The sequence below is a fragment of the Mauremys mutica genome, chromosome 3 (assembly GCF_020497125.1).
Source record: "Mauremys mutica isolate MM-2020 ecotype Southern chromosome 3, ASM2049712v1, whole genome shotgun sequence".
In the NCBI taxonomy this organism is placed as follows: domain Eukaryota; kingdom Metazoa; phylum Chordata; order Testudines; family Geoemydidae; genus Mauremys; species Mauremys mutica.
In genome coordinates, this window is record NC_059074.1 from 169,159,575 (window position 1) to 169,182,602 (window position 23,028).

The 23,028-nt window shown below is 40.9% G+C and overlaps 1 protein-coding gene across 1 annotated transcript; it reads right to left on the bottom strand.

Annotated features, from left to right (window-relative positions):
* Window positions 1-462: 462 nt before the first annotated feature.
* Window positions 463-22,713, bottom strand: PRPH2 (peripherin 2). Its single transcript, XM_045008519.1, has 3 exons — window positions 21,106-22,713; window positions 16,738-16,984; window positions 463-3,253 (listed from the first exon to the last, which is right to left on the bottom strand). The coding sequence occupies exons 1-3, from the start codon at window positions 21,684-21,686 to the stop codon at window positions 3,017-3,019; spliced, it is 1,065 nt and encodes a 354-aa protein (XP_044864454.1). The 5' UTR covers window positions 21,687-22,713; the 3' UTR covers window positions 463-3,016.
* Between the last annotated feature and the right edge of the window lie 315 nt (window positions 22,714-23,028).

The window sequence follows — 23,028 nt, forward strand, 5'->3', positions numbered from 1 at the left end:
AGAGCCTAACTTGGGGATTTTATGCTTGAAAGTCTTGACCTTAACTCCTTTTTTGAATTCTCATTAATCATTCAATCTTGCATACACAAAACTCCCAGTGATGTCAGTGGAGAGTCTTAGGTGCACAAGAAACTCAATGAGTCCAGTGCATTGTGTTACCAATAACAACTGGGAGAGTTGGGAGTGTGTCTGCACTTCCTTAACCTATCCAGAAGCTCAAGATGTGGAGCATGTGTTTTTTCTCAAAGTATTGTTCATAGGAAGGAAGGTTTCCAATTATGAAAACCTATAAAATAGGGCATTTATATACAAACTGAAAACCTTAATTTAGAACCCAAAAGATCAGCTATCATGCAAATTAAGGAAAAACTGTATTCAACTGTATATATTTAACATTTTCATTTAACAAGTGTTTTTCTTGCAATATATTTTAATATGTAAATTTACATTTGCAAGCAGCATATATATAGATCTATAGACCAGCATTTACAATATCACAGATTCTCTGGTTTCTGACTGAGATTGGACAAATAAATATATTACAGTTTATATAATACAAATCAGTCATCATACAATCCAATAATAATCATAAAATATTACAGAGACTTTCCTTAAGTGGGAAACTTTCTTATTCAATGTTAGCATATTTAGTGTTTGATTTTATTTGAGCCCATTTTCAGTAACCAATAATGCCTATTCTCTCTGTATCCTGACACAGATCTGTCTCCTACAATCTGTCTGTCCATCTAACACAATGAGGCAACTGCTCTTGGGATCAGCTTTGTGATGCTCATGGTAGAAGCAGAAACGGATATGAGTGTGCACAAAGAGCCCTCACAAAGGGAGAGGTCAGAATCCTTGTCATGAAATTCTTCATCTGGGTCATCTTTTGCAAAGCTTTCTTACTGACAGATCTGGACAGAAGAAACACTAATCAACAGCTTGTCATTTGCCATGGACCAGCTGAGATGGGCACCAGGTCATGTGGATTTCTAACTGAGGAAGGCGACAGTTTAACTTTGTGCTATGCACAATTTTCCTCAGCAAAGCATGAATGGTAGCAAGTGGAGTTTAGCATGGACTTATCTGTTGATGCCCTCATGCTATTTCTGTTTTGTGGTATAAAAAGCTAGTTTGATTTTTCTCACAATTGCTTTATATCTACTTTGAGGAGGTGGAAAGATACAATAAGAAAAAACACCCACATGCAAATAACCTGTAATGTCCTGGACACCAAAATGTAGAATATAGCTTGACATACAGAACATCCATATCTGGCAAGTTAACGGATTCCATCTATCAAAAGAGGAGCTGTCCACTAGTTAAAATAAAAGTTACAGTAGCTGTGTTTCTGGAATACCACTGGGGAGAACCATTTAGGAAACATACAATTCATTAGAAAATATAGCTATTTAGCTGTACACTGATTAGGCAGCTGTAGACAAAGCAGTCAACTAGATTGGTAAAATGTGGTTGAGAGAAAATACCCTCAATTAGACCAAAGAGTAAAACGTTTGCAAAGAGAAGTTTAAAAAGTGCAGTGCCTGACCATTGCTGATGTTTAATTCTTTAGAACTGTACCTATACTACTAACAATGTGGGTTAGGCTAGGTTTTGCCCTCTACAGTTTGTTTCTTTCCCTGGGCTTGTCTGGCAGCTGTGCAAACAAATACCCCAGATATCCCTTTGCAAGAGCCCGTACACAGCAAGTTCATTCTCTGTTTTATTCCAACTTCTTAGAGCCTTGATGTTTCTCTGGCTAGCACCATATTTTGAGTGATATAAAATGTGTTCCAAGTGCACCTAGAAGTAAGTCTCTGACAAAGAATTAATAGAATCACACCTTAAATTTTCTCCTTTTAGCACCTTTTACGGTGTGGTAAGTTGTAAAGGAAATCAGAGGACCATAATCTGGCAAACTAATCTTCTCTGAGATTGGATTTGTCTCATTTTTTTTCCAGCGGTCTAAAGATAGGTTTAATGCATTTTTCTACTTATGGACAAATGGAATGGATTTGTAAATAATTTGTAAAGCTCCTCTAATGCTTTGTGTTAATTTCCAAGGTGCCATTTTTTGTTATGAGTTAGTTGCCAGGAATTCTTTGGAGAAAGAACTTAGGTTTCATATTTTTAAACATATGTACAGAATAACCATAACTGGCATATGATTACTTGATTTCACCCATTAGTTTAAATATAGTTTAAATTACTTTAAATATAAAATTCAATATATCTACCATACTCCTTCAGGATATATGGCTGAAAATTTCTGAGAAACATTAAGTATAAGCCTTATCTTGGTTATTGTCACGTTAGTTGCGCTGTTCTATTTAATTACCATTTTTACACAGTGCATAAATTCTCAGTACAATTTTGTCTTTTATTCTGTTCATCTTGCGGTGTACATGAAAGAAAATACCATCTGTTAGCATGTTAACAAACATCATATTGTATGAGAGATTTGTGATAATACCAGGTAATCTAAAAGTTGTATACATTTCTGAAAAACTTTCCCTTAGGTTTATTTTTAAAGATTTTACTCCACAAAATACCAATCTGTTTGCCTTTTAACTTTAAACATTAAAGTATGTTGCTCAAATAAATGTGTAAACTTGAGTAAAAAACAATGAATTTTTCAAATTCCCTTTTTACATTACCAAAAAAAAAAAAGGAAAGGATCACAAAGTGATGTCAGCCAATTTAAAAAAAATAATCTTTTCAAGTCTGTCTAACTGTCATGCAGATAGGTGTAGACACAACTGTCCTGAACAAGTGAGCATGGAGCCTTGAAGCCCTAATTCTGGTCATTTCCCATAGAAGTTATGGAGACCATTACACTCACTCTGAACATAGGTAAAGATGATATCCCAAAGTGCACTATATAGCATACCCCACATATAAAAAAGTATGTAGAAATGTATACTTGTGATGGTTTATACATTTTTCTAAAGTACGTATTCACAATTCTCAGTTTTTTTTCATTTTTCTTTGATAAAGTCCACCTCAGTCGAGAAGCTCAACTGACTGTTGTGATGGCTGGAGTCTTTCCACCTTCGTCGCCTTCGGCCCCTTCAGCACCTGCATCCACCTGATTGAACTTACCAATCTTTTTCAAACTTTCTAATGCGGATTTGAAAGTGTCTGTGAGGCTCTGCTCCAGGAGCCACCCCTCGCTTTCACATTCAGGATCCTCAGGATTTGCGATGCTTTCCAGAGCGGTTTGCAAAAGACGCAAACCGACCATCACAGATACCTGCGTGGGATGCATTGGAAAAGAGCAATGAAATGCAATAAACCCCTTCTACACACGCGCACAGCTGAATAGCTTCACCCTCTAGCACCACAGAAGTAATACTCAACCTGTGAGTTGACTCTTGAGCCCCGCTGGTGGCATATGAGGCTCTGCAGGTCTGAGCAGCACTCCATTTTCTCTACCTGCATGTCAGGTGATGCCAGTGCAGTGCTAGGCACAGGAATGCTCTCTGACAGGCTCGAAAAGGCTGTGTATCCCAGAGCAGTGGTATGAGACTCCCCCAAGATTAAATGAGTTGCCTGAACTCTCCCTTCTTTTGAGTAGCTAGGAGGAAGAAGAAAGTGGAGAGATTCCCTCACCCCCAAAGGGTCAGAAGCGGGAGGCAGGATGGCGTAGCAAGGAGTGGGAGGAAGAGTAAAGACCCTGAGGAACGAGGCAGTAGAAAGGAGAAATTGTATTGCCTGGAATGAGGGAGGAACCACAAAATAACCACAAGGTGATGTCCTCTCATCCATGGTTTCTGGCATTTGGCTCACGGATGGTGGTGACATGGAATCTTGCTGAGGGAATACCCACAAAGTCATGAAGTGGGTATTACAACATGTCAGGCTGCTGCCCATTTGTGTTTTTTTGTGTGTCAGAACTCAGCTTGTTGTAAAAGTGACTCTCCATCTCATCCGACTGCGGATCTGTGGAGTATAGCCTTTCCAAAGGCAATGGAATGGCAAGTCCTATGTCTCTGCACTAGACCTTAATAAAACTTATGAGCAACATCAGCTTTAATACCTTCAGTCTATTTTAACATAATACTCATTTTCATGCTGACCTTAATATCTTTGGCAAATATATTAGTATGATCAAGGAGATCATCCTGAACAAAAAAACTAGTCATGAGGTCCGGACCTTAGTGGGTTTAGTGTGTGGACCATCAGCTATTTCATTTGTAGTTCTATTTTCTTTTTATATTTAAAAGGATAAAGGCAACACAAGAAGCAACACCAGTGTATTCGTCACTGTTTACATTTGAAAAAAAATTATGTGGGTAAAATATTTACCAGTTCCAGAAGCCTGCATCATCTATTTTCTAAACCCATTTGGCCTCAACTCTGACTTCATATAATAGGATGGCTTATGGGAACCTTTTGTTGTTAAGAGTTCTTCTGTCTCCTAACACTGCTCTGAACTGCTCAGCTTCCTGCTATGCTGTGTTTATGGAGAAGACTGAGCTGTCTGAGAGACACTAGTAAGAGGAAGGAAGCACTGCCTTTAGAAGAGCCAATTTTATGCGGCATAATAGAAGAGCATGTGGGCTAAAAAGGGGAAGAGAGCGCAATAGGGTTAATTCAGAAACAAGGTCTAGCCCACTTATTAAAAAATTTCATGGCCTTTGTTTAATAAGAGTAGAGTGTTAGCCCCATTATCCTGCCAAAATTCCAACCACAGTAACTGCATTGTCTTCTGAAATTCCCCTGTCATTTCAACCCGGTACAGTATTATTCATCACTTCTTATCCTAAACAGTTGTGTTGTGTTACTATAGGCAGTTAACACATTAAATCCTAAGGGCCATATTTCATTGAAGGGATTGGGAATGCTCTCTGTCTACAGCACAGTTGTAACTTAATTGATATTGGTAAAGTACTTTGAGATTTTATGATGAAAGGGAGTCATTGATGTGTAAATATTAGTATACATTAAGAGACACTTTAACTAGAGATGGGGCAAGTTGCAACACTTCATTCCAAATTTATGTGATGGGAGTGATGCAGATCTGTGATTTGGTTCAGCCCTTTAGGATCAGTTGCAAAGTTCAGATCCAGATTTTGGACAACAATAAAGATTGGGGTGCCAAGATCTGGAGTGTCAGTAAGACATCTGATTTTAACCATCCCTAACATCAGGGTTATAGTTGAACACTGTCTCCAAATCCCTAGTTAAATAAGACTACTTTTGGTTACCCTTCAATTCCACCCTATAAATGCTGCAGGCACTTTTGTCTCCTCTTACTCAAGAACGGAAAGGGGGAAAAAATCTAACACAGACTTCCCCAGTACTCCACGCATCTCCATCTCCAAGGGCAGCTGGAAAGAAAGTTGGCTATGTACTTATAGAGTGCCTTTCATTTCCACTTTAGAATGGGATGTACAACAAAAAAGTTGCGCATCATTGCCTGCTACAAGTGCTTTCCAGAGCAGGTTCTGAAAGCACTGAGTATCTTCTCATGAATTCACAAAATAAAAACTTTAGCAACTGACACTATTTTATACCAAGATCAAAGTGAACATTAATTTACTCTTGGACTTAAACTGATTTCTGTCAATCTTGAGGTCAATCCTTCCAATTTTGGACCCAATCCTGCCACCCTTACTCATTAAATTAGTGCCATGGGCATCAATGATTTACTGCTGTGAGTAAAGGTTTACAAGAGTGGACCCAAAATCTGGCCTTCATATCATTGTACAGCAAGTAATTTTCACTATGCTACTCCATTGCTCATGAGCAGAAGGTCTTTTATGGCTAGCTCATAAGCGTTCCCGCCATTTTATAGTGCACGTAGTTCTCCTCAACTGCTCTGAATTGTTTTGATATGGTTTTGGCAGCAGGGTCTCAGCTAGTGTAGCTGAAACAAGCTTTAGGCAAGGTTCCCTATTACATGCCCCAATTTAAGACTCCCTTTTCTAACCAGGTCTCACTTGGTGGTTTTAAAACTCTGGTAATAAAATTCTGAGCCCCAAAACACCTCTCTGATCTGGACTGAGAGTGACTTGCTAAAGAGCAATACAATTCACATCTCCTCCAGTGGCTGAGCCCACCTTTTCCACCACAGTTCCAGCCTTGACTGTTTTGGGAGCCGGAGGTTAATGGTTGAGAAGTGAACTTGTATGTCCTGTATGATAGCACAGATCAATGGTCCATCTCTTGTTAAACTGAACTATTTTTGGTAAATTATCTACCATACAGAAGCTTTTGTATAGCACCCATTAATAATATATCAAGGTGCTGAACAGAATGGTTAGTTCAAGTGTCTCTGCATATTCCCACTTATGGGCTCTGTGTCACCATGTGGTGCCTTGTGGTAGAGCCGCCTTTTAGCAACATTAACTAGAACCCTCTTGCACTCCCCACTCCCCTCATCACTAGTGCTCTGAGGGAGACACTGTATAGGGAGAGGAGCACCCTTACCCAGGGCCGCCCAGAGGGGGGGGCAAAGGGGACAATTTGCCCCGGGCTCCGCAGGGGCCCCCAAGAGAGGAGCGGAGGCTCCCGCCTCCGCCCCTCTCCTGGAGCCTCAGCGCATCAAGCGCCGAGTCTCCGGCCGAGCCCCTGAGCCCCGCCCCGATCCGAGCCGCGTGGTGAGGGGGCGGGGCTGGGAGCTCCAACGGGGCCTGAGCCCCGCCCCGCTCAGAGCGGCGTGGGGAGGGGGCAGGGGAGCTGCCTCCGCTCGGTGTGGAGCTCACAGCCCTGCCCCCTCAGCACGCGGCTCTGAGCGGGACAGAGCTCAGGCCCCGCCGGAGACGCGCTCGGGTAAGAGGCTGAGGCTGGGGCTGGGGCGGGGGGGGAGGGGAAGTGGGACCCGCCGCCGCCGAAGCGCAGCCCGGTCTTCGGCGGCAGCGGGGGGCCCTTCTGTTCCGGGACCCGCCGCCGAAGTGCCCCGAAGGCCCGCGGCGGGGACCCCCCCCGCCACCGAATTACCGCCAAAGACCGGGCTGTGCTTCGGCGGCGGGTCCTGCTTCGGCAGTAATTCGGCGGCGGGGGGCTCCCGCCGCGGGTCTTCGGGGCACTTTGGCGGCGGGTCCCGGAACGGAAGGGCCCCCCGCCGCCGAAGACCCCGGGCCCCCGGAATCCTCTGGGCGGCCCTGCCCTTACCAACTCAGTTCCTTCCAACTGTGTGCCTGAATGGATGTGAACTTTTCCAGTCTCTTGAGAGCTGGAGCCTCTCTCTTCTAGCTAGTTAGTGATAGCGTTGTTAGTGTAGTTAGTATCTCTTCCCGGTTCTGGGTAATGGTTGAGTCGAAGAAACAAAAAGCCAGGATTCAAGCATTCCCTTTCCTGCTCAGTGTCTTCCTGGCATCAGATGACCACATGCAGTGCCTCAAGTGCATGAGAGAAGGATATTCACCTTCTGCGTGTTCGGTTTGTCGGACCTTTACTCCCAGAGCCTGCATGGGTAGGAAGATTTGTTTGAAGCTCTTCCTCATCAAGAAAGCTCTTGAATCTAGACCCTCTGGATCTGATCTGTCCTCAGATCCAGGGTCTAAGAGGCCAGTCTCAGCTCCCAGGGCTTCCAGTGGCCCCAAGTGACTGAAGGGTTCCAAGTAGCTGCAACCCTTGTTTGGGCCAGATTTGATTCCTGCAACTCCCTCAGTCATGCCCCGAGGCTAACATGTCTGAATCGAGGGCCACGTGATTGGTTTGACTGCCCCAATTCTGGAACTGAGGTTGAGAGATGGTTCGACCACCTTCACTAGAGCTATGCCTCACAACCATTCGATTGTGACAGAATCCCTGTGGCCGTGAGACCAGGGTCAGCTCCTACTTCCACTTCGGGATCCAGGATGAGTGATTTGAATGGTGTGTCAGAACCAGGGCTGTCAGCACCTTCGGTTCTGGCTGTTATAGTTCCAAAGAAAAGGAGACATACGGACAAAGCAGCCACTGATGGCAGTGCCAGCTCCCCTGCATCAGAGTTATCAGAGCCTTCCAATTCTGGAACAAAGCAGTCATGGTTCCCCATCCAGCTTCGGTAGCAAAGGAGATGGATCTGTGTATCATATCAAATCCAATGTCATCCAAATCTTCAGACCTGCTGACTACTCCTGCTCCAGTTCCTGGGCTGGTTCTGGCCTCAGGCTCGGTTTTGTAAAGCTCTGCCACTGTGGCAGCCTATGTTCACCCTTTGACTCTGGTTCATGCATCAGATCCAAGTGTGAAATGCAACGTTTCTAAAAGGAGGCATGTTTCCCCAGTTCCAAGGTGGTCTTCCTCATCTCCTGTTACAAAGAAGAGGCCAGAAGGTGTCTTTGCCTGTCCCCACAAAGTTGGATCTCCATACATCCCTCTGGATCCATTGTTATCCCCAGTGCATTCTATCTCTGATCCAGAGCAGGATCCTTACCAGGAGGAAAACGAGAAGAATGAATGTGGAAGAAACTTCTCACCTGGTATTTGATATCCTTGGTGCTACTTCAATATAGAATATCCCTACCAATTTTGGATGGTTTGCTACAGCTGGCTAAATCTGTGTGCACCATGCCTGCTCCTTGTCAAAATGTTTCTTAGAAAGCTCACAAGTTGTATCAGATACCCTCTGAAGGGTTTTCCTGCTTTCATATGCACCCTAATTCACTGGTGGTAGCTGCTGCTAGAAACAGGAAAAATCTGGACAACCATGCTCCACCCCAGCTGGCAAGAAAGGGAAAAGATTGATCGGTTGGGGTGAAAGGTGTTATTTTCATTGTCCTTTGGTATTATGACAGTGAATGCTCAGGTGGTTATGGCTTGCTATCATTGATGGCAGATGATCACATTGTTTTTACAAGACTTACCTGACAACAGAAGAAGGTTGGCAAATGTCATTTTAATGAAGGGTCAAAACATAGCCAAGCATTCCCTGGGGGCCTTTTTTTGATGCTTCAGACTCTGCTGCCAAGGCACTGGTGTCTGCTGTGACCATGAGGAGGCATACTTGGTTTTTTTCATCCTCCCTAACTCTAGATCCTAAGCGTAAGCTGGAGGAACTCTCCTTTGAAAAGGGAGGATCTTTTCAGTGATAAAAAGACAAAACCCATGCTGGAAAAACTAAAGGACATAAGATTAGACAGCACAGTTTCTAGGTAGATTCCCTCTGTTAGGAGGAGGCCTTCTACTCCTTTCTGGTACTAGAGTCAGTACTCCCCAGTCTTCATCTTACTTTTCATCCAATCAGAGATGTCAACAATACCAGCAGCCTTCTGCCTTCCAGAATCAACGTAGAAAAAGGCTTTTGAAGCCATAGTTTAAATCTAAACAACGTGCTTCCTCATTACTGTCTTTGTGGGAGAACAACAAGCATCATTTCTGATGAGATGATCAGGAGTCAAGAAGCAGCAAATCAGGACCAACTAACCCCTTTCTCTGGAGACAGACTAGCCTGCATATTCAATGCATCAAGGCAAGTTGCATAGGATTTATGGGTACTAGAGACTGAAAAACAGTTTGAAAAACTGCCTCTCCCCAATTCACCCTACCCTTCCCTCTTCAGGGACCCCTCTTATGGGACTATTCTTCTTGCAGAAGTAGAAAAGTTGCTATGGATAGGAACAGTTGTGGAGGTTCCCAAATGCCAGAGGGGTCAGGGGTTTTACTGTTGTTACATCATTTCTCTGCACAGAAAGTATCAGACAAAATCTCTCTAGACCCAAGGGACCTGAATAAGTACATTCGGAAGTTTTGGTTCCATAGTACCTTTGCTGTCAGTCATGGATTGGTCTGCAACTCTTGATTTAAAGGATGCATATTTTCATATATCGATTCATTACAATCATCACAAGTACCTTTGATTTGTGCTGGCTGAATGCCATTTTCAGTACAGGGTGCTCTCATTTGGTCTCTCCACATCATCTGAGAAGGAGTGAATTGAATGTCCTAATGGTTGATCCACCTTTCACTTCTTTTCCTAAGACCCAGGTAATTCTCAGACCTGATCCTAGGTGCTGTCCTGAGGTGGTGTCTGATTTCAACATCAGACAATTAATTTGCCATTTTTTTTTCTTAAACTGCATTCCAATAGGAGGAATCTGTCCTACACACCTTGGATGCCAGAAGGGCCCTAGGATAGAACTAAAAATTTTTGTAAATCATCTAGATTGTTTGTCTTATGCTAAACACCACCTGGGTTATACAGGTCCTCCACAGATCACGTGTTACTGACTGTTACTAGCAAAAGTTCCTGCATCTACTTCGATTCCACTGCATTCCACTAGAGCTGTAGCTACTTAGATTCATAGATTCATAGACTCTAGGACTGGAAGGGACCTCGAGAGGTCATCGAGTCCAGTCCCCTGCCCTCGTGGCAGGACCAAATACTGTCTAGACCATCCCTGATAGACATTTATCTAACCTACTCTTAAATATCTCCAGAGATGGAGATTCCACAACCTCCCTAGGCAATTTATTCCAGTGTTTAACTACCCTGACAGTTAGGAACTTTTTCCTAATGTCCAACCTAAATCTCCCTTGCTGCAGTTTAAGCCCATTGCTTCTTGTTCTATCATTAGAGGCTAAGGTGAACAAATTTTCTCCCTCCTCCTGATGACACCATTTTAGATACCTGAAAAGTGCTATCATGTCCCCTCTCAGTCTTCTCTTTTCCAAACTAAATAAACCCAATTCTTTCAGCCTTCCTTCATAGGTCATGTTCTCAAGACCTTTAATCATTCTTGTTGCTCTTCTCTGGACCGTCTCCAATTTCTCCACATCTTTCTTGAAATGCGGTGCCCAGAACTGGACACAATACTCCAGTTGAGGCCTAACCAGCGCAGAGTAGAGCGGAAGAATGACTTCTCGTGTCTTGCTCACAACACACCTGTTAATGCATCCCAGAATCATGTTTGCTATTTTTGCAACAGTATCACACTGTTGACTCATATTTAGCTTGTGGTCCACTATGACCCCTAGATCCCTTTCTGCCATACTCCTTCCTAGACAGTCTCTTCCCATTCTGTATGTGTGAAACTTCCTTCACTTCTCTTAGGCATGTGCCAGTTGCTGAAATTTGCAGAGCTGCAAGCGAGACTTTGGTGCACACTTTCACTAAACACTGCTTTGGACTTGGCCTCTAGGGTGAATGATGGATTAGGCAAGGCAATGCTTCAGTCTATTGAATGAGGATCCTGTTCCCACCTCCAGGTTAGTTTCAAGTACTGCTTATCAGTCTGTCCCATAAGTGGAACTATGCAGAGCCACTGGAAGAAATTAAAGTTACTTATTTGTAACTGGAGTTCATCAAGATGGCTCTGCATATTCACACTTCTCTCACCCTTCCTCTCTTTGTCAGAGTCTTTGTTGTTTCTGGCATTGTGGTGGAAAGTGGCAAGTGCGCCCCACAGCCTACGTAGCCTCAGAATGTTGGTGATGCAGAGGGGAGGGGAAGGAGATGCGAGACCCTTCTAGCAGTGTCAGCAAGAGTAAGGTTCTACCACAAGGTGACACAGTGCCTATAAATGTGATTATGCAGAGACCTCTCAATGTACTCCAATTATAAGAAACCAACCTTCATATCTCCATGCCAATGAAATGTTCATGTCATCAGCAAAATCAATGTAATTGGAGTGGAGTCTCAACTTCAAAAATACCCTTTTTGGTGCCTCACTGGTATACATTTCAGCTGTAGATCTTTGGCTTACTACAGTCCATCAGAGAAGTAGTGATTGTTGTGGTCTGAAAGCTTCATAGGTTTCATTGATTGTCAATTGCCAAGAGGAGATCAGCAAACATTTGTGATAAATATTAGTTTAATTAGCACCTTTTGATGTCATGGATAGCGAAGCTTTGTTAAGGTGCTGCAGGATCTTGGGGATGCCTAACGCCATCCCTTGACTGGTTTTCTTGTTCTCTTTTTTAAAGTTCTGAGTTGTTAATCACTGACTCTTTTGTCTGGTCAACATATATGTGAGATCGCTTAGTGAGGAGGCGGGGATGGTCTTGGCAGCAATGCCATCAGTATAATGACAACATTCAGCTTTAAATCTTCTTTAATTCCAACTGTGCGGGGTTTCTTCTTTCTCACAGCGGTTGACTGAGCGAGAAAGCATACTCAGCTGACTGAGGATCAATTCAGATGAGATAGGTATCATGCTGGTGGGCAGGGAAGTGTCACATGGCTCTCATGATGGGCTAATGGTGACTGCTTGTTCTATTGAAGGAGTGAGCTCAACTTTAGTCTATGGAGTCATTTTAGACCTCTGGCTTACTCCTAGCTCTTTTACCAATTGTATTGGGATAACAGACCTCCTTTCACTGCCATAGATGTCACTTCAATGATCCATGCCTATGTTACCTACTTGTTAGACTTCTGGAACATGCTCCATACATTGCTACCTTTGAAAGTCACTAGGAAGCTTCATCAAGTGTTCAATGCATCTTCATGTTTGCTTTTCAGGCTGAGTCATCCAGAGAATATCCTGCGTGCTTCAAAGGCTCCATTTGCCTCCTCCTTGCTTCAGGGTCCAATTCTAAGTGTTGGGTTTACTCTTATACCACTCTTGAGGCCTACCTAAGAAGCCACCTCTCACTCTGAGCCCTTGTGACAGCTGAGATCCATGTATATCTGTTTTATACCATGTTTTCTGAAAGTAGATATCAGTTGAGCCATCTCTGCTGGTAATCTTTCGTTTGCATTCCCTGGACAGTCCTTAGGTCTGGAAATTGCTCTCTGTACTGGTTAAAACAGGTAGGAAAAGTCACCAGTTGACCGTTAGAGGCTGCTTTTAATTCTGCTTCCACAGAGGTAAAGCCCATCTGTTTACCTGGGATTTATCCTGAAGCAGATTAGCCAGAAGGTGGTTTGAACTTTTTTTTTGTTACATTCAAGACTGTCAGTTATGTAGAGAGTCTAAATGTTCTCGGACGATATGGCATATCACATGTTTTTATAAACAGACAAAGGAGCTTTAATACTTAACAATTTATTCACTCTTTGCTTCTAATGTTTCCCATAGAAGCTTGAAATCAAATGGTATTTACAGTACTTGCTAATGGTTCTAAAGACAGAACGAGTCAATGCTGCTTTGCTCTTCATTCCTTTCTCCGAGTACCAGTATCACTAATACAATTGGAGGGAATGCACACAGCTCTGAAAACCTGGCATGGTGTTTACTAGTTGGGGGCTGTTGCAGTGCAGCTAGTTTGAACTCTCACTGTTTCCAGATACAAAGCAAAATAGGGAAGCTATGGTGGATTTTTTATTTGGCTTCTCAGCCACCCCGACGTAGATGAAAATAAAGTGAGAGAAATGGCTTTTGTAACGGGAAGTCATGCCTCACCAATCTATTAGAATTCCTTGAGGGTGTCAACAAACGTGGACAGTGGTGAGCCAGTTGATCTAGTGTACTTTCACTTTCCAAAAGCCTTTGACAAGGTCCCTTCCCAACAGCTCTTAAGCAAACTAAACAGACACAGGATAAGAGGGAAGGTCCTCTCATGGATCAGAAACTGGTTAAAAGAGAGGAAATAAAGGATAGGAATAAATGGTCAATTTTCCCCAGTGAAGAGAGGTAAATAGCAGAGTCCTGTAGGCATCTATTCTGTGTGACATTCATAAATGATCTGGAAAAGGGGGTGAACAGTGAGATGGCAAGGCTTGCTGATGATAGAAATGTATTCAAGATAGTTAAGTACAAAGCTGACTGTGAAGAGTTACAAAGGGATCTCATTAAACTGGGTGACTGGGTGACAAAATGGCAGATGAAATTCAATGTTAAGTGCAAAGTAATGCATATTGAAAAACACACTCCCAACTATACATACAAAATGAGGAGTCTAAATTAACAACAACAAAAAAAGATCTTGGAGTCACTGTGATTAATTCTCTGAAAACATCTGCTCAATGTGCAGCAGCAGTCACAATAGCTTTACAATATTAGGAACCATTAGGAAAGGGATAGATACGACAAAAACTATCCTAGTTCCACTATATATCCATGGTATGCTTGCATCTTGAATACTATTTGCAGTTCTGGTTTCCCCATCTCAGAAAAGATATCGTAGAATTGGAAAAGGTGAAGAGAAGGGCAAGGAGAATGATTAGGGGTATAGAACAGCTTCCATAAGAGGGGAGAATAAAGAGATTGGCACTGTTCAGTTTAGAAGAGAGAAATCTAAGGGAAGAGGATATGATAGAGGTCTATCATATCATGAGTGGTGTGGAGAAAGTGAGTAGGGAAATGTTATTTACCCCTTCATATAATACAAGAACTAGGGGCACCCAATGAAGTTAATAGGCTGAACATTTAAAAAAAACAAATGGAAAAAAGTACTTCACACAACACCCAATCAACCTGTAGAACTCATTGGTGTGGGATGTTGTGACGGTTCAGAAAGAATTAGATACATTCATGGAGGATAGGTCCATCAATGGTTATTAGTCAAGTTGGTCAGGGATGCTACCCCATGCTTTGGGTGTACTGAATCCTCTGACTGCCAGATGCTGGGACTGGATGACATTGGATGACTCACCCAATAATTGCCCTGTCTGTTCATTTCCTCTGAAGCATCTGGCATGGGCTACTGTCAGACAGAATACTGGGCTAGATGGACCATTGGTCTGACCCAGCGTGACCATTCTTATTTAGAATTTGAAGGATACTTCCCTCTCTGATTTCAGTTTGTAGGTAGGCTGAATTCTCACCTAAGCTAAGGGGTCAGTGTCCCTTTAGTACTATTACTCAGTATAGAATAGTCTTCTTATTTAATACTGACATGAATTTAAAGAAAGAACTGACACGTTATTGTATAAATTGGTGACTGCTTGTTTCCTAGATTGACTTCTTCTTTCAAGGACACCATGTTATCATAGCCTTCCCTTTGCTAAGCAGGGGAATAATCATAAATGTGATTCTTCATCTGGTTAGACAGGGACTTAGTTCTTCCAGAGCATCCAGTTCTTGGTAGCAGAGGGAGCTCAAGACTCAAATCTGGATCCCCTGCTCTGACACTACAACACCAGGCCAGCCACATATGAGGTGTCCCATCTTAAAACAATGAATAGAGCCCAGTATTGCCATTGTCCATGGTTGTAGTATGAGTCTCTCACTGTTTGGTGTTTTTCAGGAGCCCCAGTTCCTCTGATTGTATGAAAATCACACCTTTCATTTAAAAAACGAAAGAAAAAAAATTCCACCCTTTATTGCTACAGAGAAAAGCTTGAAAATGTGACCTGGCTGCACCCTGAAGGCCTGGAAACTAAAAAGCAAATAATGATTTCAGTCAGTTTCAATATTTTTGGGGCCTGATTCATGATTTAATTTATATTTAATTAGCATTACCATATGGTCTGCTCCTCAATCCTGTAATTCCCTGCCTTTTTTCCTGTACATCAGTATAAATAAGAGACGTATTTCCACCCCTGTTTGTAACATCTCTTGGTCTTGATTTTCCATAAAGATGCTGGTTGATTTTTCCCCCAAATTATGTTTTTACAAGAAGCATCAATATCAGCCACGGGTGGTGATTGTTCGTTTAAAAAAACAAAAAACCCTGCGTGTTCTGCTTTTCCTTTGGGTATGCAAATTATTTTTAGAGGTAGGAAGGAAGGTTTCAACTGTATTTTCCAAAAAACAGCAAATTTAGCCTTTTAGAGAGGAAATAACATATATGCAAACAGCACACCACCACTTTATATTAGGGCTGTCATAATTCTTTGATTTGTATTTATTTAAACTTAAAGTAACTCCGCATCGGAATGAAATATTTAAAATGGCTGCTCCCTGCTGGCAGCAGCCATTTTAGGTATACTGCAAAGTATGCTTCCTCATATTTCCCAACCTGGACTGCACCCTTCCCTGGTGATCTGGCTCCCTCCTGCTATCCTGGCAGGTTCCATACCCACTCCAGCTAGTTCCAGCCGATGCTCTGACTCCATTCACATTCAGTATTCACTAAATACCATAGCCAGTTAGCCGGCATTCACCCAAATGCAGAAAACGTCTTCCTCACACTGTACAGAATGTAGCTTAAAAACAAAACTCCACTACTGGGAATGGTGTCCAGTAATAATTGCAATGTGCTGTTTTTAGACACCTAACCAATATACACTATGATTTTTAGAAGCAGAATGGAAATGAATTCCTGTTCTATATTTAGCCAAGTCAGCTAACCTATCCTTTGTGCCCAAGTAGTTTGATAGAATCAGTCAGGAAGCCTAAACAAAAATCCTGGACCTGGACACCACTGAACTTTGTGGTGTTTGGATTCTGAATCTGGCTCCAGATCCAAATGTTAGGGATGGCTTGAGCTCTTCAGTGAATTTTACTTTCACTCTCTGCTCCAAAATACACTCGCCATTTTTGACTTATGGGTTTAATATTTTTGACTCTCAGTTGTGTGACTGTCTCTCTCTCTCTCTCTCTCTCTCTCATTATTTTCTCCTAAAAATGTATTTTGTATTGAAACAGAAATGAAATCTGGTACCTTTTTCTTTCTGACAACTTGTGCGCTAGCATCTTCCATGATATCTCAGCACAACTCTGGGAAGAGGGGTGAGTGTTATAAATTAACCTGTTCCTCTGTTGGCTGGCTAATTCTGATGCATAGCACAACATATTGTAGGCCACAAAACAAGCATTAGCTATTATTTTAGATTTGCCATCTATAGATTGGTGGATTATTTATTTTAAATAGCTATTTTAAATGAGAAGTACATTTTTCAATGGATGATAACACTGTTTCTACAATCACTGTTCTAATCGCATAGACATAGATGGAGAAACTGCCATGTCAGCATGTTACCTCAAAAAGCCAGATAAAAAGGACAACGCCACCCATAGAGCTCATCATGCTGCTGTAGTAGAGCAGAAGTGCCTCCCTGCAGCCACGGTTCCATAGGTTGAGCTCCTCTGTTTGATAGTCGTAGCTGTAGTGAGCCGAGTTGTTAGTGACTTGGTACTGGATGCAGGGTCTTGGGGAACTAGGATTGCAGCAACTGAAGGGGACTCCGTCAACCAAGTACTTTCCATCCACATTGCTTTTAATTCGACTATGAACAGGCAAAGGGCAGAAGAAAGTGTAAATACATAGATAATATTCAGCTGAGTGAGAATTTTAATACATGAGAAAGGGGGAACCAAAGGCAAAATAATTTTCCCAGAGTTTTATGATCTTTCTAAAGATGCCTACATCCTCCATATATACACTCATGTACACGTACCATGAAAAGCCTGAACCTGTTTTTCCTCTCCATAGACCTAGGCCTCATCTTTGTTGAAATAGCAACATTGCATCTCCAGTGATATGGGAAATTAAACAACGTGAAAGACAGAGGTAAATTTCATGAGGGGCAATCGGAGAGGATTACTGCCATCCGTGGCCATGGATAAAGATCTACCCCAGTCACTGGGGCAGTCGTACCCAACAAGACCACTAATCCATCATCTTTTCTTTGACAATGGCCAATAGTAGGGTATAGTAATTCACTTTAGTGAAAGTTACCCAGGATTTAAAATAAGCGTGCTTTAGCAATGAGATGTATAAGAGCATTTGAAGTCTGTGCAGGAACTATTGACATGTTGTGCTCCATTTTTGAATTCAGCACTCAATAAAATAACTGTTTCGTCTAATTATTTGTGCCTCAGTGTGTCCAGCTAGATATTTGCAAAGCACCCAATCACTGTAAATATCTGTGCCCATTTCCACCAGAAATTTGAGAAGGACAAAAAGACTTTGAGGGCTGGGACTCAAGCTGGGGATATTTGCTGATCTAACACCTTAACATTTGTTGCCCACGTGAAACAGACTTTGACATGTGAAGTGTGTAAAAACCTTTTGGGAAATTTTAAAACCCTGAAATATCCTCCTCCATCACCTATAACAGCCAATGAGGGCTGTATTTTCAAAGCTGTGCTCCGTGAGGGTGACTGCAAAACATGTGTGTGTGTGTGAGAGAGAGAGAGAGAATTGACAGCCAAATGGGTAGCGGAATGCACAAATGAATGGGTCTGTAGGTGCAAAGCTTTGAAACCATAGCCTAAATGTCTCTGAATACCAAAGAGAATCCAGTTCTGAATGTAGCATGCTTAGGTTCTGTTCTAACTCCCATTGAAACGAACACCCAGGATCCCTTTAATTTCAGAAGACCATGAAGCATGTTTAAAAAGAAAAATCAGATGCTGTGTGAAATCCTAGCTCCACTGAAATCAATAGGAGATTTGCCGTTGACGTCAGTGAGGCCTGGATTTCACCCTAGATACACATCCTGTGACTATACTGAGTCCTCTGCAATACACACCTCTGAATTAAAGATCAGAATTGGGCCAACAGACTCAACCTGATAGGTAGCTGAACTTTTTTTTTTAAATTATTTTACTTCCCACCTGAGTGTTGGGCAAATCTACAAGGAAATTGCCAGGAATCTCATATTCCTGAGCAAGACCCTATTTTTTAAACACAATATAATCCTGTTTTCTCCCAGTATTTTGCCCTTCTTTTGTTGATGGATTAAGTTACAGCTCACAGATCTTCAGATAATGCTAGCAGGGTGAACATCTCATTATGTTTTCAAGTAGTTATTTATATCTAAGGACATTTTCCGCAACTCAAAGTGCTCCCAGGTTAAACAACAAATAAAAAGTGTATTTGTTATAATGTCACAGTTCAAAATGCTACAGAATAATAGTTGTGTGTGTTTTCAAGATTTTAAAAAGCAGCCAAAATAGCAAGCAAGCAAACAGATCACCCAGGGCTCTAGCTTGGTTCATGTGAGAATATTAAAAAAAAATATATATATATATATCACTTCAGTCATTTAAAGTTACATAAATTATTTTAAACAAGACTTTCTGGCTTAAGGCATTCTTTGTGAATCAGTAAAACATTATAAATTGATTACATTTTAATGAAAATTCCTAGGCCACTGTTCTTAAATATTTAACTTGGCAAAGAGGTTGTTGGGTGTTCACACTGACATCTTTTTTTTAATTCAAAAAGTTAATTTGTTTGCACTTATTTATTTATTTTTTAAGAGTGGAATTTATGTGCCTGAATTGATCTGGAGATTAAGACCTTCCTATACAGCGACCTCCAAGCCATTAAGGTGTTTCTGGTCAATAATCTGTTCCGACTTCTATGAAATACTGAAGCCATATGAGGTCAACATGAACTTAACAGTAGTGTGTCTCATACGTTTACCGAGATCTCAAGGACACATTTATTTTATAAAAGAAAAACAGCAAAAAACGTTAAGGGCTGGTTGATTTTAGTTTTCATTCAGTCTGAAGTATCAGCAAAGTCTGAAGTAAATTAATAAAAGGAAAAAAGAACACTACACTATTATGGCTATTGGTGTGTCCTCATTTCAGATTCTTGGAGTGATCTCATGTAACTTTTACCAAATTTCAGTGGAGCTTTGACAGTTTACCCCAGTTGAAGGTTTGCCCCCTCTACCAGAGCTGTAGACATTAAAGCGCAGCGCTGGGAACCCCAGACAACTGTGTTCTAATCCTGGCTCTGCCAGTGACTCACTGGGTGTCCTTTGACAAGTCACTTAACCTCTCTGTTTCAGTTTCCATAACTGTAAGTAAGGATTATTTGTCCCAATTTATCCACCTTCCTTGTAGGAATGGTGTGAAGTAAACTCACTAAGGTTTGTAAAAACAGTTTAAATACTTAGAAAACTGTATAAAGTCTAAGAATTATTTAATCTTATTCTCTCCTCCAGTCATAAGGATTTATAGGCTTCATTTTCTGTACATCAAGAAAATCTGAGTACCTTCACTCTGATATTCTCACTTTTGTTTTGTCAGATACAACATGATACTCATGGGTTTTATATTTTAAAAGAATTACAGATAATGTTGACGATTATATTAGGTTACTTATTTCATGAAGAATTCAGTAGATTTTTTTCTTGTATTTTCCCTTTAATTTCATATCATCTAAGGGTGGGGGCAATTTGTTCACATATTAAAGCCCCTCCCCCACCCCACAAAGCCGACTATTTGCAAGTACTGTACTAAAGGACAAGCACCGAACCCCAAAGGTCGGACAACAGTTAATAGCACAGCATTGTAGAGAGAGTCTAATAACCCATTAAGGGAAGTCAAAATTAAAATGCTGAAGGGATAAACAACCTTGTAGTTTTGATTTAAAAAAAGAGTTAATAGTAAAGGAAATATACTTCAGCTTGCTTTCATAAAGATGAAGTAGTGATACAATGCCAGAGTCTAACAATTCCAACAGTTCTGCAAGACAGGGTCCTTTTTAATAGTAAGTCAGTGTTATTCAATGGAAATTCTCTTCAGGACAGGTAGAGTTTAATACTTTGTTATTCAGGTACTCAATTTTTGGAGAAAGCAGGGAAATGCTCTATGCAACTGGGTTTATGACGTGGAAGAGCTGAAATATACATAGGCTTGGAAGTATTAAATTTTTATCAATAAAATGTCAGTAAACATTGATTTCACTATACACCCACCCACTGATGAAGAAATATTTCCACCTATAATAATCAAAATGTACAAAGAGGAAAAGTAAGAAATGCTGCCTGAGACCATGTTAGAGTTTGATTTAAGGATATTTATTTTGTATATTTTGACATGCGATGTTGACAATTTGTGTTCCAATGGTTATAAAGCTTTAACTTTTTGAATCAACATCTGTTATTAAATAATTGTCTGACACCCCCACATAATTTTCTGCAACTGTGAAAATTTAACTTTTTAAAAATGATTAAACCAACTATTTTGTGCAACTGTGAAAATTTAAAACCAATAAAAATGCTTAAAAATAAACAATCGATAAAAAAATAAAGTGAATTCTTCCAAGCCTAGATATACAAAAGGAAAGCCTGTTGAATAGCAAATAGAACTTAAGGTGTTTTTTTATATGTTCCTTTAATATTTAAGGCTGTATAAGAAGAGGATAATATCTCAGAGTATTACATTTTTATGTTCCAGATAATGTGGGGTGAACTTGTCAGGAGATAGTCCATCTGTTTGAGACCTTGGAATATTGGTCTCCTGATTTAAAGTATACATGGAGAGAAAACCCATCCTAACCAAAAGTAGTATAGCAACTCTGTACTTCCATCTCTCTTTCAACGTAGATTTTTTAATGCGAGATGTAATGTATATAATGTATAATAAACCACATTAAACAACTTACTCTTTCACTTCTTTGGAGCCAAAATCCAGGTATCTATTGCTGATCCACTGAATCTCAAACCAGTCTCTGAAACCATTGTTTCCACAGCATCTGAACTCAATTTGGAGCATGTCAATTGTCTTCTTCATGAAGCATCTTCCTGGGGTATCCGTATCCCTGTAGAACTTCATGCCATTCTTTAGCCCATATGCTAATGTCGTCTCCAGAGAGCCCCTCATGAGAAAGCAAATCAGAGCAATGAAAAAAATGAAGAAGTTAAAAAAGAAACATAACACCAGGTAAGGTTTCAGCAAAGGCTTCCACTTTGCAAATTTAGTTGGATCTAGAGAATCATAGCAAATTTTGCCAGCAAGAGCATTGAAGGCGCAAGATAATATACCCATCAATATCAAAGAATTGGGCACAAGATGGCTTTCAGAATTGTCCATCACTTCACTTCGCTTCCGGAGCTCAATTTTGAGGAACAATCCCATGCTAAAAACAATGATTCCTGCAAACACTGAAAACCAGTTCATGAGCCATAGTCCCTGAGCTAGTTTTACCCTTTTCTTCTGGTTGAATTTGACTTTTAGTAGTGCCATCTTTGTAATACTGGATATTGAAAGATTCCACAATATTACTCCTTTTCTTGACTGAGCAAATTTAGAAAGAACTATTCAGGCCTTTAAAAAGACTCTGCGTGGCATACTTTTAAGTGAGCCATTTTTTGGTCCTTCCATCTTGAGCTCCCTAACCTAGGACCCAAGCAAGCAAATAACAAAAGTTTCAAATTAACAATTGCACGTTAATAGAGATAATTTGCAAATAGCACCTACACCTATTTCTGGTGGTCACTTCCAACCAAAAGAGAAACAGTCTCAAAATTTCAAACGAGTTGATCTGGCTCTACAAGACGTCATTCTAATACCTTTAATCAGGTTGATCCAATTTAGAGAAATCTCTGCTAACAGATGAGCAGTGGAAATAATCCCTCATTTTACTATTTAGTGGATTTGTGCCTTCATATGATAGGTTACATTGTACTAGAATGTCAAAGCCCAGAAATATAAAGAGATGCTTGTTACCAGATGAACATAGGTCCAAAATAAAAAGCTGTATCAACAAAGAAAAGTATGTTGTATATGACAGTCTGAGTTACTTGTACCTACAGCTAGAAACACCATTCTAGTACATAGCCTTCTCTGTTTACCCTAGATGGCTTACATGTTTTGTTTTGGGAGCAGTTAAGGACATCATTTTCAGTCACCTAAAAATTTAAGCTTGTGGAAGCCCTGAAAGAAAGTAGACTATGACTAGCCCTGACAAGATAGTAAAAAGCACCATCAAATACACTCACTAAGTAAAACATAGCCTAAAATCCAGGAACATTTGTTTGAGTCATGAGCAGTTTACAGGCTAATTGTGATGGGCCAAGGAGTGGGAGAAAGATTTGTCAAGAAGGCATGAAAAATACTTGCCTTCAGTGGAGTTACACCAGGGATGAATTTGGCCAGATGATTAAGAAGGGAATCTCTGCTTCATCGTCACTAGTTAATACATAAGAGGTGCTATTTTAGTCCTTGAGACTCTCTACTGAGCATTTTAAGAAGTATACAGAATGGAATACAGAATCCAGGGAGTCTCACCCATTTTCATTTTGTGGACTAATTGTTCATACAGCGATTGAACAGAAAGGGAGGTGGCTCACAACAAGACATGCTTACATAACATCCTTGTGGCAACTACAGCACTTACATACACCGAACAGCAGCATTAGTAATTTATGTATGTCGTTTTAACTGCCTTTTATGCTATAAATAGACTTGGCAGAATTCAATTTTTATAATTTCAATGCATTTTAAGCATTTTTCTATTTTTATTAATTGAAATTTTCACAGTTGTGGGAAATTATGGGGCATTAGACATAAGAACATAAGAATGGCT

Bases quoted from the DNA above. Each gene is read 5' to 3' on its own strand.
- PRPH2 (XM_045008519.1), bottom strand. From the start codon at position 21,686: ATGGCACTACTAAAAGTCAAATTCAACCAGAAGAAAAGGGTAAAACTA. The intron at 16,985-21,105 runs GTAAGTTGTTTA...GCCTGTTCATAG, and splicing joins GGCTCCAAAGAAGTGAAAGA to TCGAATTAAAAGCAATGTGG. The intron at 3,254-16,737 runs GTAACATGCTGA...CATCCCACGCAG, and splicing joins TTTTTATCTGGCTTTTTGAG to GTATCTGTGATGGTCGGTTT.